Consider the following 16,161-nt stretch of genomic DNA (forward strand, 5'->3'; position numbering starts at 1 on the left):
TGTTGCATTTGTAATATAAAAGGTTAATCCCACCTGCAGCATCACACTGATCTGTATCCATACTAGTTTCTGGGGTTGGAGCAGCTTCAGGTGAACTATGTAACGTTGTCTTGCACTCTTTTAGTCTCTGGGCAGCAATCTGACGAGCAAAGATGCTCTTCTTTCCTCCAGCTGTTGACAGAGGTGCCTGCAGGGAGGGAACAAAAAACCCCCAAAAAAACAAACAACAGGATTATTTCACACCACACCAAATTAAAGCAAAGATAGCGTGCCATTGTATGAAGAGGGGGTGACTTACTGCAATAAATATAATAACTCATTATGAATCTATAGTGGCTGATATGAAATTTTAAAATTTAAAGAAGAAACGACATTATTGACCTTTACCTGATTGCTGGTTTCTGAGCGATGCAGTACTTTGGGGAAAGCCATGCCTGTAAATGCTGGTAGAGATATTGGAGTGGAGCTGGTATCTCTCTCCTTGATACAAAAAAAATACACAAATGTAAAATAAATAACTAAAAGAATCCCAAACTATGGATACACCAAAAAAATTTGAAAATAACATGAAGTCGGTCTTCCTGAAAACAAGTCTAACTGAGAACAGACAAGAAGCTTCCACTTACAACAATTCTGGAGAGAACAGCACTGATGTGAGTGTCGTGTCTGTCCAGCCTTTCCCCGGCATCCTCATCCTCAAAGGTGACACGACTCGCTTTAAAGCGAGACTTCTTAGGAGGGGCTGGGGTCAGAGAAGGGAGCTGATCTGGAAGATCTGCATTTAGGAGAACAGCTGAGCTTTAGCTACTTACACAAGACACCCCAAAAAGTTGAAATCAGACAAGTTTTAAAACACAATATGCTCTTTGTGATCAAAATCTGTGTCATCTGTAACCTTCAATGGTGACCACATCCCTCTGGCTCCCTTCATTCTCCCCACTCAGCCCTTCTCCCTCTCCAGCTTCTCCTCTCCTCTTGTCAGGGCGGCGGACAACACTGGCGGCGGAGGGAGCGCCTGAAGTGAGAAAATGCTCCTGCTCTCTCAGGAGGTCTGCCTCTGAGTCAGTTGGCTTGGGACGCCGCAACATTCCTGTGAAGGACACAAAAAGGAAATTAAACATAGGCATCTTGGGAATATTTTAACAGCAAAACAAGCCTTTGTAGCCACAGCTGGTCTGCATGTAGTTAGGCAAAGCCTATGTTATCTTATGTTACAACAGTCTTTCAATTTCCTACTTACTTTAGGGAATTTTATAAACTAAAATGTATTTAAATTTGAGTAAATTAAACTTCACGTAAAAAAATGTTTAATAATATTGTTAATAATACCAATTTTTGGTATGCAGGGAAAACCCTGACTTTATCCCAGCCCTTCACCTCCCAACACCTAATCCTAACACAAGTCTTATTGAAAGACTCATCTGTTGTGTCAGGCTGTTTCATCGCTGTTTATCTGAGACTCAGGTTTGTCGGGTTGGAAACTACAAATACAATCTGTGGTTGGAGATCATAGTCAGTAGAATTTCACAGTCTTATGCCCGTAGTGCTAACTAAGCCAATATAGGAGGGCATTAAAGGATAAAAAGACACTATCTTCAATTAAGCGTTTAGACATTAATAAATAGTGATTATATGAAAGGAGATGGGGCTTTTTTTTCTTCCATTTTTCACGTGTAGTTAAGTTTACCGCGGATGAATGTAACGTACATCTGACGCTAGCTTGAATTCCATCAAATTTCCTTTTTATCTTGAGCTAAATTTGTCCAAAACACTACCAAGGAGTATAAATTTAAACTATCTGTTTTTTGCTATTTGAAAATCTTGATAATAGCGGCAGCTAACCTTCATTTATTAGCTGGACCTTTGAAGAATCCACACAAGACTCTGCAGCTCGCACGGAAGATTTTTGATGTGACACAACAAGGCGGAAAAGGAAAACGTACTCCGGGAACTTTCAAAATAAAAGCCCTATCAGCATTAAAAAGTGCGGAAGACATTTCCTTATTTATTCCTTCCTTCCTTCTTCTTCCAAGGCTTCTGGGTAATTTATGGATTGAAAATATAAATTCTAATGAGTTATTGCGCAAACACTTATAACGCGTCTTCGGAAACTGAGTTTACAGTATAAACTATGCATTTGATGTGCAAGCTTTACCTATAAAATCTGACGTTTCTCTTTCCTTTCTTTAGGAACCGGCTTGGCTTCATCATGTCCAAGTTCACGTCAATCATTTGGCCTAAAGTTATTTTATTTGGGGACTCCATCACACAGGTTAGATAGTGTTTACACTTTAATCTATTTTACTATTTGTCTGCTCAATCATTGTCCACTTTGACTGTTAGTGTGGAAATAATTAATCGCTGCTGTTGATTCTTTCAGGTTTCATTTCAACCCAATGGGTGGGGAGCGGAAATTGCCGATAAACTTGCAAGGTGTGTAGTTCCATTTAAATTGCATTCCCTTCATAATAGCTCTGACTTCCAACCAGGTAAAAATACACACGTCTTCTAAGAGAACTTGTGCTTGTGTTATGCAGCAGTTGCTTAATGTGACTGATCTCTGTATCTGTGATTTTATTTTGTCTTTAGAAAATGTGATGTTATAAACAGAGGACTGTCCGGCTACAACTCCAGATGGGGCAAGATTGTTCTTCCTCGCCTCATAAACCCTGAAAATTCAGCAGACAGCAAGATAGAAGCAGTTACCATTTTCTTCGGAGCCAATGACAGTGCACTGGAAGGTACAGCTTCACTGGAGCATGCTCACTCTTGTTATAATTTAACAAATACTTGCACATTTGCAGTGATCTACACCAGGGGTGTCAAACATAAGGCCTGGAGGGCCAGAATCGGCCTGACAGAGATTCCATTCACAGGCCACTTTATTAGGTACAGATTGCTAGTGCCACTTTAGACCACCTTTAGCTTTTAGGCCTGTCTTATTTCTTTATGGCATATTTTCAAGTGCTGGAAACATTTCTCAGAGATTTTTGGCTATGTTGACATGATAGCATCATAGACCTGCTGCACATCCATGACGTGAATCTCCTATTCCACCACATTTCAAAGGCCCTCTATTGGTTTGAGATCTGCCGATTGTGGAGGCCATTTGATTTCAGTGAACTCACTGTCATGTTCAAGAAGTCAGTTTGAGACGATCTGGGCGTTGTGGCATTCAGTCTGCAGTTTCCTCAGTTTCCTGTTCTTACCGGACAGCAGTTGCACCCGGTGTGGTCTTCTGTTGCTGTAACCCATCTGCTTCAAGGTTTAACGCATTCAGAGAGGCTCGTCTAGATAATGTAGTTGTATGCAGGTTGAAAAACTGAGAGCAGCCCATCTACAACTATGCCACTTAAATCACTTTTTTTCCTATTTCAATGCTCAGTTTGAACTTCAGCAGGTCATCTTCACCATGTCTACGTGTCTATATGTGTTAAATTGCTGTGATCGGGCGATTAGATATTTGTGTTAACGAACAGGTATACCTTGTGGCCAGTGGGTGTTTATTGGCATCTTGAGAGTTTCCAACAATGTCATGACTGGTAGTCAAGACATCACAGATGGACAGCTGGATTTATTGCTGGATTTTTTTTTAAAAGTCACCGGCTCTCCTCACGGATGAATCCTAATTCCTCCACTGTTCTTATTATACATTAATGACTGCTGGGAACATTTTTTTTGTGATGACAAGAGGCTGATGGATGTTTATTATAATGTCTCAACTGCAAGTGCCACAGCCTTAAATGAATTTTTATGATATATTTTTATTAATAAATGTGTCTGTATATTATCATCTCCTTGTTTACAGGTAAGAGCCAGCAGCATGTGCCTGTGCACGAGTATTCTGAGAACCTGAAGGAGATGACCAGGTTTCTGGCCTCTGCTGGTGTAACTGCTGACAGAGTTATATTCATCACACCTCCCCCCTTGCATGAGCCATCCTGGGAGAAGGAGTGCATTCTTAAAGGTAACAGGAGCTATTCTCCTTCTTCATTCCTGTGTTTTTACACACTCAGTCCTACGCAGATCCTGAGCTTCTCTTTGCGTCTCCTGCAGGATGTCCTCTCAATCGCCACAACTCTGTAGCGGGGCAGTATGCCCAGGCGTGTGTCGAAGCTGCTGGTCAGTGTGGTGTAGATGTCCTGGATCTCTGGACACTCATGCAAAAAGATGAACAGGTGAGGATCAATACTTCTAGCTGATGTTTGTTGCTGATATTGAAGGTTTTTGGCATTCAGGTGTTGCAGAAATCCAGTGAGATCCATAACGTAAAAAAACAAATGCTTTCTCGAATGAATAACAAACATTTTTTTATTAGAATTTCATTATTTTGTCACATTTTCTGGTATTAAACAGTTAATTTTATTATTGCCAATCAATATTATAATGTATATAATTTTTTTTATGCACTCACTGTGATTTCCTTTTTTAAAAATCTGATCTTGTATTCCTGTATGCAGTGTTTCGGTCTTCAGGTCTTCTGGCCTCAGATGTCTTATTTTATCATCTTTTGTACAGGACTACACGGTCTACCTGTCTGATGGGTTGCATCTCTCAGAGAAAGGAAACCAGTTTGTGGCCCAGCATCTGTGGAGGCTGCTGGAGAGCCGTGTGGCTGACCTGCCCTTCATCCTGCCCTACTGGGGAGACGTGGACGCCAAGAGCCCCGAGAGCAGCCTGCTCTGTGATCAGTGAAGGACACTTGTTTCAAGAGTGTGCAGAGAGCCTTACAATAATTTACAATAATTAAATTGCATCACGCAACACAACACAACATGCAAAAAGGTTTATAAGAATCAATGTGTCAAATGCAAGACCAGGTATTAAAGCACAATAAAGATTTTTACATTTTTTTTTATATTCTGTGGCATTCCTGGATAGAAACCATAGAAAGAGTTACACATGAAAAGCTTCACTTGAGCATCTACTCCCAGCATTTTTACACAAATATCAAAACTTTCTACTCCTTAAATTTTAAAAACAAGGTTGTTACTTTAGTTTTAACACATTTGATCAGAGTTATTATTTAACGGTGCTGCGCGCCTTCTTTTTTTTTTTTTTTTCTTTGTTGCAGATGAGCCATTTTAAATAAAGAGGCAGACTTTATTTAGTGGACTTTAAACACAGTTTGCCGAGGCATTATGACACGTTTGGGTAGATCCAGTGGTTGACCCACTGTGACAGATTTTTTTTTTTAATATATATACAGTATATGCAGGCCTTCAAACATCAAACCGATTCAGCCTGAACAATAAGGCAGTCCTAATGGTGTATCTGGTGATTCCTTTTGGGTTTTGTCTTTTGGCTCAACACCCGATCGTGCAGTTGTCTGTAAGTTGTGTCCTCCATTCTGCAACAAAAAAATAATGTTAATCTGAGCTATGCTAACTTTGTGTTATTTAAATGGTGGATGAAAGAGGTTTGATGGACTTAAAGTAAAGCACTGTGTTGGACAGTAGCTACGGTGTTCATGGTCAGATTTAGGTTATGTTAAAACACCAGATATTAATATGAATTTTAGCTGATGATGCTTAGATACATTTACTGAATTCGACCTTTATACAAACTTGATAGGATTTAGTGTAAAGACAGTATAAACAGTATACTGTAAATGTAGGGGATGGAAATCAGCGAAGACAATTCATGAAAATCTGCTTATATCCTGTTGAATTCAGTTGTCCAAGTCCACAAAGCGCAGTAAACCTCAGAGCAGCAGTAACACAGTAGATGCTACTATAAACTACTATAAAGATCACAGTGAGTTGTGATTCTTTTTCCCCCTGCTGATTTTTCGTTTCCTCACCTCCCATATCTCACTTTAACCCAACTGAACTATGTTTCCTCTTTAGGTGTTGAGGCAACGTGTAGGCAACAGAAAAGAAAGCGTTTTTTATAACTGATTCAAGCTGAGTTCATTCATTAGAATAAAAAATTAGACCAAAAAAAAGTTTATATATACTAATTTAATCTTATGACATTAACATAGCACAGGATTCAGCTTTGCACAGAAATAGCTGGTAGAAACTTCCTCAGACTTTATTCTCCAAATCCACAAAAACATATGTGTCAGTTTGGTTAACTCCTGTGCACCTGCAAGTATCCTTGAGAGGCTAAAGAGCTGGTCCAGTGTAGACTGCATCATTCCTCATTTACAAAAAAAAGATCATTTTATAATATGGTACGTGCCTTGCTCTGCCCTTGCTTCTTTCTCGATGAGGAAGGATCTCCCATCTTAAAAGCTTTCGATACCTAACAAAACCATCTTTTAATCTACTTTCTAGTTGAACATCTTCTAACCCACCTTTCATTTTACTGTTCTACAGTAATTCTCTTTTATAGGCTTCTTTAAAGGCTACTTGTAGATTTGTTATCTGGAAGAATAGTTGCTGGAAGAAGAATTTGGAGAGGACGACAGTTTTAACCACATTAATGCTTTATTATTACTATTACTCTTCTCCCATTTCTTTACTTCTTTTTTCATTTCATATAATTTTTTCCCAGTTTCTTTTATTACATTCTGTTGTACAATTTGTCAAACCAAATACTCTAATTTCAGATTTGATCTGCAAATTAGTCTTGGTCATATTATTCTCCAAACCCGTCCCAAATCCGTTTTCTGCTGATTCTTCTTCTGCCTCACTGCCTCATTCAGCAGCTCCCCAAGATGAGTCTTAGGCATTTTCATTTCCAGGAGTTTCAATGAAAGGCAAATCAATGGCAATTTGAGGCATTGTGTGCACAAAGCACCTGTGAAAACACAGAAAACACACATTCAGACATGCTGGTCAGTACTGCTGCTGCAGTAGCAACACTATAGGGTGTTTGGGGCTGTGGGACCTGGATGACATTGACTATAAGACAGCTCCAAAACAAATCCATCAGCAGCCACAAAGGGAAGAAACATGGATGTCAAAAAATGGAGAGACTCAGTTTTTTTGCCCAAGAAATGAAGCACCGTGCATGGCTGCCAATGTGGTGAAATCAGGGTTTATGCAGAACGTCAGCTCTCATGCTAAGCTTACATCTCAGATCCCATTTAAAAACGTATCCATATCAGGAAATGTTACCTGATCTAAATAAAATAATTTTCTAAGTCCAGTAGCAAAAAAAAAGAAAAAAGCTGCAGTTTGGGTAAAAAGGGACAGAAAGACACAGACACATTAATCCAGTGAAGATCTACTAGACTAACTGTAGACTACAAAATCGCAGTGAGTATGGCTTGTTTGGAAGGGTTGCTAAAGGAAAGCTTGCTGTATCTTAAAAGAACAAACCACAAGAATAGATACAGTGATGTTTGGAGTAGTGAGATTCTGCAATCATGGAAAAGCAGATAGTTGGCTTATAAATATTCTAAATATTGAAGCTTGTGATAGAAAATATTTTATATTAACCTGAGGGGACTTGTTTCTCTCTTATTCTACTGTCATGTCCCTTATTGTACTGTACTATCCATCCCCAAAACAATCAATGCAGTGTGATTAGAGTTTACTTTGTATTACATTTTCTAGAAACAAGAAAGAAACTGTTATTTTGGACAACGCACAGAACACAATGTCCATATTTTTCAGAGGAACTGCTTTCCACTGAAGAAATAAAAACCAGAAGTTTGTTCTTGCTTTTGTCCTGTAAGTCTGACCACTGTCATTACACACCATCTCTGCCATGCTTACATTTTGTCTTAATATCACTTTGACAGAACAGTTACAGTTCACTCTTTTCCTTCATCTTTACACAGAAAGCTACAGAAGAGGAAACAAACTTTATTTTACTTTACAGATCTTACCTTTAATTTAATCAACCAGAAATTCTCTACAGTACACTGGTGCAAGAAATATGTTCTTTTATTGTGTCCCAGAAATGTACTCACCTGTACGGTATCCCCGCCATGTCAAGCATCCTTTTGGATGCTATGGTTTCAGGTGTATCATAGTACTTGTCACAAAGATAAACCACTTCCTTCAGACCTGGAGAGAGTGAAGAAAGAATTACAAAGGAATCCAGAAAGCTGCATTGAAACTTGAAGAGTCAAGACTACGTAGCAGGAATACGGGGATCTGTGTGACTGTTGAAAGGATAAGGACATCTTTCTGGAGGAAAAAAAACAGTATGCACCAGTTCTGTTCAAAACTGCAAACTGAGAAGACATTTGGGACATTTGTGCTGTCAGCAACGCATAAACATTCCCAGTTGCACACTTGGACAAAACAACACTTCCAGGCGTGCATGAATTTACAATCGTTTCTCGTTACTTGTTGATTTGCTCTGCAAATACAAAAACACAAGCAATTCGGTTCAGCGTGGCTGCACCCTGCAGGCTGTTCCGTGCACTAAACAACACAGGATAACTTTGCAGGTAACCAAATAAAATAGTTGCAATCGTTTTTATTTCCCCAAAGTAATTTTCGAGAAGCTTGGTGGCATTGAATTTCTTATTAAGTGCGACTTTGAAATTTCCAAATTACCAATTAAATTAAACTTCACAAACAGGTTCTCCAGTACTGGAAAATGATATACAAGCATAATTTTTCTCCACATACAAATTCGATTTGGAACAACAGATGTATATTGATAAAAAGAAAATCCATCTTTTATAAGGATTGGATCATGGAATTTAGGCAGTTTTACACCTTTTAGACAATGACGGAAATGTGTTAACAGTTGTTGTTGTTTTTGAAGAGATTCAAGCAAACTGTCTTTTAAATCTGAACCACATTTGATTTGTTTTCGAAGATGATATTAATTCTTATAGGTTTCTCTTCTTCAAAACACCAGTTCATTAAGTCATTTCCAGGTGGAGCTCCTGAATGCATTTAATAAGCTGTTACTGGTTTTGGTTTTCTGCTTTAAAAAGTATATTTTTTGTCCATGACCGTTCTAATGTGGTTGACACTTGCCACTTCACGGACACAGTAAACCATTACAAGCTCAAGTACCGAATTTCCCAGATGACATGTCTATTAACACTTAAATATCCAACAAATCTACTAGTTTCTCTCTGTATTCATGGTCCAAAGAGCTTCTCCTTCTGAGGTCACAGAGAGTCTGTTTAACACATTATTGTCTACAACACGCAGGTTTAATGTCATTGCACACCTAGATTTTCATAACTTAAAGCAGTCAGTTAGAACAGTGCTTCCCAAACTTTTTTTGTTCGGCCCCCTTTTGTTTACAAGAAAGTGTGCCGACCCCCAAGGCCCTATATGTATGTGTTATGAGAGTAAGTAATGTGGATGTCTAGGTTGTGAAATAAAATTGAGGCACAGGTGGCCAGAAGGGGACAGAGGAGGAATGCCTCCCCTGCACCTCAGTGCAAAAATGTTTTTGTTTGAGTGTCCTGAGCCAACAAACACAGCATTACCATTAAAATAAAAACGTGTTAATACAGTTCGAACTAAATTCATGATCTAAAACTATTTAACTATACGTTTTGCCACATGGCAGCCACACCTCTGGGGAAAACAAAAACACTATTGTCTTCCTTTTTTGTATCACAATCAAGTAAAATCTTTGTCCCCCATGGCACACAGAAAAACATAGTCAAGGTGAGAGTTGTTGTGACACAATCTAAATGACAATTTAGGGGGGAAACCCAAAGAATCTGCCTGCTGCCAGTTTAATATTAGGTAACATATTTCTTAGTTGAACTGGAGGACTTCCTCAATCTCCTAAAAGTAGATCAAATGCCAAAATTATATTTTTGTAGTTCACCTGGACATGAATAGCATTATGTGACACGTGTATAAATGTATAATTAATTGCAACCGACTATGTGTGTATTCAGCACCCACCTGCCTGGATGATGAGTTTGGTGCACTCATTGCAGGGGAACAAAGTCACATACATGGTGCAGCCTTTCACATCAGCTTTCGCGCTTGCGTTCACTATGGCATTCAGCTCTGCATGGCACACTGTGGGACATGACATTGAGACAATCCTCAGTGAGTGCATGAAATTCATATTTTAAGTATGAGCTTGAAGGCAGGTATTAAAAACAATAAAAAAGTCTCTACTTCAGCCACTGTTTGTGCTTTACTGCTGCTCTTTGATCTCCTCTCCGTGGTGAATTCTTTCCTATTCTGGCCTACTTTTCAACCAATCAGCATTTGAGCTACAGATATGACCCTCTACCTTTGGAGCACACACATGCGCCATAGAGATGGAACCCTTTTCATTAACACAAACTCAACAAAAACTTTGTCGACAGCAAAACACATCAGCTTTTATTTATATGCATATGTAAGATTTGAAAAGAGACTGGAGAAAACTCAGTGGAATTCAGCATTTTAATGGATTGTTCTTATCCAAGGAAAACAAAATCATCAAATCATTGCCATTTAGTTCACTGTAAACACTGCAGTAGAGAACGTTTACTGGATGAATATACACAGTATCATCAAAAAATTCTTGCTAGTTTCCACCTGAACATGATATACCAGGTTCTGACTGAGAGATTTCTGAAAAATTAAAACGTACAGCTCTGCTGTCACTTCCAACATAAGTGGAGACAGAAAACTAAACAGCACATATAATGATGTGATATGTGATCACTAGCGACACAGCTATGTTAGCATAACATTAACACAGTGAAGCTAGAGGATGAACGCTGACTTTTTTCCACTCAATATAAAGTTACTGTACGTGATGTTGCTACACATTACTGAGTTTCATTTTTCACACATGTAGAGAGCACAGCATAAAATGACAACTACAGACGAATGCCTCTTAAAGAGGAATATCCAGACATCCTGTAACACATTAATACTGTGTAAATATTTACGCTATTGTGTACTTCACACACATGGAGAAATGCCAAACTGCCTTTCATTGTTCTTGTAACAGTGACAATAAAAAGCTATTCTATTTTATTCTACTGTGGGGTAGGTGGGTGAGAGCAGGAGTGCTTTGCTTAAACCAAATTGTTTAAATCTTGAAATAATACAGTCAAACTGAATAAGACGGGGAAAAAAAAACAAGTTTGTGGAAGTGCATTCTCACCATACATGTATTTTGTGTCAAGTTTGTCACCATCGCGATTCCATGGCAGTTTTCCATCACCACCATTGGGCATACAATTGTGACCAGTGCCAATTATCTTGTTGTCCTGGTCCACTAAACATGCTCCCACCTGCAGACAGAGAGACATGTGGGAGAGAAATTTACCTCAAAAGGTTACAAATCCACAAGGACCATGGTCATTCATTCATTCATTCATTTATTTATTTATATCGCACATTTAATTACAAAAGCAACGCTGACCAAAGTGCTGTACAGAAAAACAAAAGAACTAATACCAAATAACTCTCATACTGTATTAAAAGCCAGTAAATACTAATGTGCTTTTAGATGAGATTTAAAAAGATTGACAGTAGAAGCCTGTCTGATGAGTAGGGGTAGATTATTCTACAGTTTAGGCGCTACGACGCCAAATGCTTGATCATCTCTGTGAACCAGCCTCAACCTTGGTATGGCTAAATGCAAGAGGTCATTTGATCTAAGAGATCTAGAGTGTGCATAAAGCTGCAAAAGGTCAAACACCCGGGAGACTGTCCATTCAGGGCTTTGAAAGTCAACAATAAAATTTTAAAATCAATTCTGAAGTGAACAGGGTGCCAGTGAAGAGAGGCAAGCACTGGGGAAATATGTTCACGCCTTTTAGTTTAGAAGACGAGCTGCAGCATTCTGGACCAACTGCAGTCTTGCAAGACAGATCTGACTAACTCCAACATATAAGGAGTTTCAATAGTCCAGCTGGGATATAATAAAAGCATGGATCGCCTGTTCAAAGTTTTAAAAGATAAGAAGGATTTCACCTTAGATATTGTTCTGTTACTTTGTAACCGTGTTGATTAAATAGATTTTCCCTGAGAAAGTTGCTCTTTAGTGCCTTCTTCTGGTATGACCTGGTATAAATCTGTCTCGGTTCTATGATGTCATCAGAAAGTGCCTGTCATTGTTTTGGGAAAAGACTCCTGTTCTCTGCTGTAGTGGCGATTGTTTCTCTTAATACACTTAAGATGGTCTTTAAGGGCATTGTCGGTATGAAATTCTGTTTCATCCTTACTAATGACCAAAATCTAATTGAAGAAATACGATTGCAGTGTTTATTTGATAGAAACATTTGTAAAGAGAGGATTAGCTAACGCTTTTGGCCAAACAAGTCATTTGTACTCTTATTGTGTATTTCTCTTTGTTTATGGTTTCTAAGAGGATTTCGTCTTGTTTTCTCAGTTTTACCCTACTTCAGCTGGCCTAAGTAAAGGGAGTGAAGTCAAACCCTCTGTCTGCGTGGTCATTTTGAAGAGGAGTTTAGTCTGAATGTCGACTCTAGCAAAGCGCTGGAGGCGGAGGACATTACAGATATAAACCTCAGTTTGAAAAAAAGAGCGCCGAATAACTGAGCTAATCTGTTTTTCAAAGGTGAAACTGCTGTCAAATATAATTCCCCCCCCCCCCCCCCCCCCCCAAATTTTTGGCATGTGATTTAATAAAAGGCTCAAGACTGTGCAGGTTAAAATGAGAGGTGCTTGACACTTGGTCCAAGAATTATCACTTCGGTTTTGTTCTCATTAAAGTTAAGGAAGTTGGAGGCCATCCAGGCTTTAACTTCACGGAAACACTAAAGTAACAATTCTAGTGGGGCAGGGCAGCTTCTCTTCAGTTAAAGATGGATCTGAGTAGACCTAGAGGCAGCATATAAATAGAGAATAAAATTGACCCAAATATAGATCCCTGGGGAACACTAAGTAAGGCGATCTGAGGAAAAGATAAAATCTCCAAAGCTCAAAGAGAAAGTCCTGTCAGATAGGTATGACCTGAACGACTCTAATGGAATGCAATGCTAATAATGCAATGCTCCAATCATGAGATCAAGATGCTGTGGTCAACAGTATCAAAGGCAACTGTCAGATCCAAAAGCAAAAGCACAGCTGAGTCTCCTGGCTAATAAAAGATCTTTAAGAACTTTTGAAAGTGCAGATTCAGAGCTGTGACGAGCTTTAAAACCAGACTGAAACCCAGACTGAATTGTGCCCATTTAAAAAAGATTGCAGCTAAACGAATACAATCTTTTCCCAAATTTTCAACAGGAAAAGAAGCTTTGAAATAGGCCTGAAATTGGAATTGAGATTAGGTTTTTTTAAGTGTTTTAAACAGGCTGTACAACAGCAAAAACAAACAAAACCACACCTCTCCTCTCAGCTGACTTGAAAACCACACCCACTTTTTACACAACAGTCATGTGAGACTGTCATGGGCAGCCGATTGTGGTTTCTGAGTCAGCTAAGAGGAGAGGTGTGGTTTTGTTTGGTGAGGTGATTTTCATGTTGATGTAAATACCGAGCTGAAAGATTTTCTGCAGCATCATCTCTTTTCTATTTTCTTAACAGTGTAACATTTTCCTTTTAACTTATTTTATAGATTTTTATCACCACTTTATCATCATCTAACAATGCCTCTGACTGCAGTAGGTGGCACTCAAGGGATCATTTTGGGTAGAAGCAGAGAGATGATGTGTGAAATGCCTCCTATTTTGTGAGCAGGCACAGAGCCTGAAGCAGAAAGACCGGCTTAACAAAGAAAGTTGACAACAACCATTGTGATATCCACCATCTCGAACTGGGGTTTTAGGTTTTGTTGAGCCAGCTCATACAAAGAAAGCCTGGCTATGTTGAACTTCCTTCACAGTACACACCTCTGAGAACTGTTTTTCATGATGTTGGATACAAGCTTACTGTGAAGTATCTAACAGTCATTCTTAATGCATATGCAAAGAGACACATACCTGAGTGTTTGGGTCTTTGCTTCTTTTTGCTGACAGAACAGCTACAGCCATGAAGTAGTCTGCATCGATCAGGAGGTCTGTCCTGGTACAGAGAAATACAAAACCACAAACACAGTAGACTGTATGAGGAGAAATATAACGACAGCCTTTAAACCAATTCTTTTAAGACACCGTGTGAGATCGCAGCTTTCCAAGCAGTCACTCCCTCTATTAATGCACCTTCTATGATACGGTTCAGTTTGTATTACTTGATGTACTTTGCAGGAAATTAATGGTTTAACATAAACTCAGCCACATAAAAACACTAGAGTGGATTCTTCTGAGTAGAAGCTTGATTTACATAATCATCAATAACTGGAGAATAGGCTGTAATTTAATTTACTTAAGTCTCCTTCCTTTTTTTTAACAGAGAAAATATTACGTTTGGAACCCCAAAAGTTGATTCTGTTCATCCGGATGTAGCGTTCACAGTGGGAGAAACGTTTCGTCACTCATCCAAGTGACTTCTTCAGTCTCGACTGTAGAAATCACTTGGATGAATCAACTTTTCAGGATTAATTTACCTGGATTATTGAGAATGCATCAAGATATAATGCCTGGAAATTTGCTTAAAAGGCACAAGTGTAAAGATTTACAAATGTGTGTAGTGTATTCTGCCAATAATGTTTTTTGTTTTAAATTTCACTAAAACAGAACACACAACCCAGGTGATTTTAGAGGTTTTACATGTCCTTGTGATGTCAATATTAAAACAACAAAGGCTGATTTGACAAATAAAATAATGCATTTCTACCCAAGCTGATGCTTTAAATATTTAATTGTTATGATTTTGCAGCAACAGATAACAAAGGCTATGTTAATAAGAGAAATAATTTCCACTACAGCTAGGTAAATAAAAAAAGAAAGAAGTTCATGATGTATTTGAGAAAAAGATAAATTAAACAAATAGTTAACAGATAATTACCTCTGATTTTGTGCCATACTCTTAAAAAAAAGTGTCTTAGCAAGTACAAGATGTTTGTGGCTCTGGACGGCTGAAGTCTTTGCTGAATGTTAACGATAGATGATGTATATATGAGCATATAAACCCTCCAGGTCAAGGCCACACCTCCAATCACCTGGGAGGTGTGTCAGTTGTTGTTGCTGTGCTTGTTGCATATGTATGAGGGCTATGCCTAGGATTTCCCTTTGAGAGGTTATTTTTAAAAATAAATAAGTCGGGTGCATTTCTAACCTTGGTAATGGGGAGTGTACTGTAAATTTACTATAGGTAACACCTAAAAAAATAGACTAATTTTGTGTCTCATGATTGTGGTAAGAATATTAATTTATTTTAAATTAAACATTTTAAACATTGATGGTTCTTTTTTTAATGAGATGGTCGATCTTATCTGAATGTGTGTGTCAGCGGCACATGTGGCTGGCTCAAAGTGGTTGTGTCTGGTATCTTTCCAAAGTACTCATTATATATATATGATCCCCCAGTGAAAGAGAGAGGGGTGGGAGTAATACAAAAGAAATACACATGTGTATAAAATGATCCACAAGCATCACCGAAGATTTAGAAGTGTGTACATGGATTTGTGGGGAAATTTTGTAGACTGACAAACGTGTGCTCCAATCAAAACACAAATACAAATAAACCAATTTGACCACACCTTACAGTATTTTACAAACGTATAATCCAAACCTGAAGCAGCAACATGCCCTGTCTCCAAAGAAACGGGGCAGTCTTTTTCTAACAGACTTACAGTAAAATAAAGTTTATTAGACTTATGCCAACACTTCATTTTATTTTGGTAGCAACAATGATGTTCCCCCATCTCACTTTTCCTAGAACTGCAACCTCCAGCATGTAGCAGCAGGGCATTTAAACCACTGTGTAGTGCCTATAATTCGTATATCCACATTTACAAGTAGAGGGGTGATGACCTGTTCTGTTTATTTAGAAGAAGAAATGTCGTTTTCTTTGAAAAAAGGCAGGAATTCAGAGGAAGCCCAGATGTCCCAATTTTCCACTTAGTTTAAATATGTGGATTTGTGTGAAGTTGACATAGTGAAATTTTCTTCTCAAAATACACATGGGCATGTGATGTCATCTGTGCATAGCACGGGAATCATGCACAAGCATTTAAAGTTCTGAGAGCGAAAAGAATTACACACATGTTTTTAGACATTTGTACACAAAAGGAGCTTTTTGAAAGCAAAAATCATCAGAATTGTAAAGCTGAGCTTAAAATATTGTGTAAATGATTACTATTTTTCTTTCCTCCTTTCTTTTTCATTTTTTCCACAGTAACTGGTTTCACTGTGACTGACAGGCAGGATTGTCAGGACTGTCAGTCAAACACTGGTCCCATTCTGTGCAGGTAGGGCAGGCT

At 38.5% G+C, this 16,161-nt stretch overlaps 3 protein-coding genes across 8 annotated transcripts in view; 1 reads left to right on the top strand and 2 right to left on the bottom strand.

The window, feature by feature from the left end:
* rpap1 (RNA polymerase II associated protein 1) overlaps positions 1 to 1,961 on the bottom strand; it is a 20,192-nt gene extending 18,231 nt beyond the window's left edge. For both annotated transcript variants that reach the window (XM_005477066.4, XM_003453073.5), the window contains exons 1-5: positions 1,843 to 1,961; positions 896 to 1,090; positions 627 to 775; positions 388 to 480; positions 34 to 187 (exon numbers count right to left, since the gene is read on the bottom strand). In XM_005477066.4, coding sequence (XP_005477123.1) covers positions 34 to 187; positions 388 to 480; positions 627 to 775; positions 896 to 1,088 — 589 coding nt within the window. In that variant the 5' untranslated portion in view covers positions 1,089 to 1,090; positions 1,843 to 1,961. The remainder of the gene's footprint in view (positions 1 to 33; positions 188 to 387; positions 481 to 626; positions 776 to 895; positions 1,091 to 1,842) is intronic.
* Positions 1,911 to 4,856, top strand: LOC100690400 (isoamyl acetate hydrolyzing esterase 1 (putative)). Its single transcript, XM_019348968.2, has 7 exons — positions 1,911 to 2,041; positions 2,191 to 2,272; positions 2,381 to 2,433; positions 2,590 to 2,741; positions 3,809 to 3,967; positions 4,057 to 4,178; positions 4,519 to 4,856. The coding sequence occupies exons 2-7, from the start codon at positions 2,210 to 2,212 to the stop codon at positions 4,693 to 4,695; spliced, it is 726 nt and encodes a 241-aa protein (XP_019204513.1). The 5' UTR covers positions 1,911 to 2,041; positions 2,191 to 2,209; the 3' UTR covers positions 4,696 to 4,856.
* LOC100702119 (deoxycytidylate deaminase) overlaps positions 4,634 to 16,161 on the bottom strand; it is a 25,183-nt gene continuing 13,655 nt past the window's right edge. For 4 of the 5 annotated variants that reach the window (XM_019348969.2, XM_019348970.2, XM_025900790.1 and 1 more), the window contains exons 4-8: positions 13,781 to 13,862; positions 10,996 to 11,125; positions 9,789 to 9,908; positions 7,868 to 7,964; positions 4,634 to 6,747 (exon numbers count right to left, since the gene is read on the bottom strand). In XM_019348969.2, the coding sequence (XP_019204514.1) occupies positions 6,672 to 6,747; positions 7,868 to 7,964; positions 9,789 to 9,908; positions 10,996 to 11,125; positions 13,781 to 13,862 (505 nt within the window). In that variant the 3' untranslated portion in view covers positions 4,634 to 6,671. Of the gene's footprint in view, positions 6,748 to 7,867; positions 7,965 to 9,788; positions 9,909 to 10,995; positions 11,126 to 13,780; positions 13,863 to 14,744; positions 14,859 to 16,161 lie in introns of those variants that run through there. The other variant, XM_019348971.2, reaches the window with a different exon arrangement.

This window comes from Oreochromis niloticus, linkage group LG19, assembly GCF_001858045.2.
Source record: "Oreochromis niloticus isolate F11D_XX linkage group LG19, O_niloticus_UMD_NMBU, whole genome shotgun sequence".
Lineage (NCBI taxonomy): Eukaryota > Metazoa > Chordata > Actinopteri > Cichliformes > Cichlidae > Oreochromis > Oreochromis niloticus.

Excerpts from the sequence above, each read along its gene's own strand:
- LOC100690400 (XM_019348968.2), top strand. The coding sequence starts at position 2,210 with ATGTCCAAGTTCACGTCAATCATTTGGCCTAAAGTTATTTTATTTGGG. Across the intron at positions 3,968-4,056 it reads GAAGGAGTGCATTCTTAAAG|GATGTCCTCTCAATCGCCAC; the intron begins GTAACAGGAGCT and ends CGTCTCCTGCAG. Across the intron at positions 4,179-4,518 it reads TCATGCAAAAAGATGAACAG|GACTACACGGTCTACCTGTC; the intron begins GTGAGGATCAAT and ends TCTTTTGTACAG.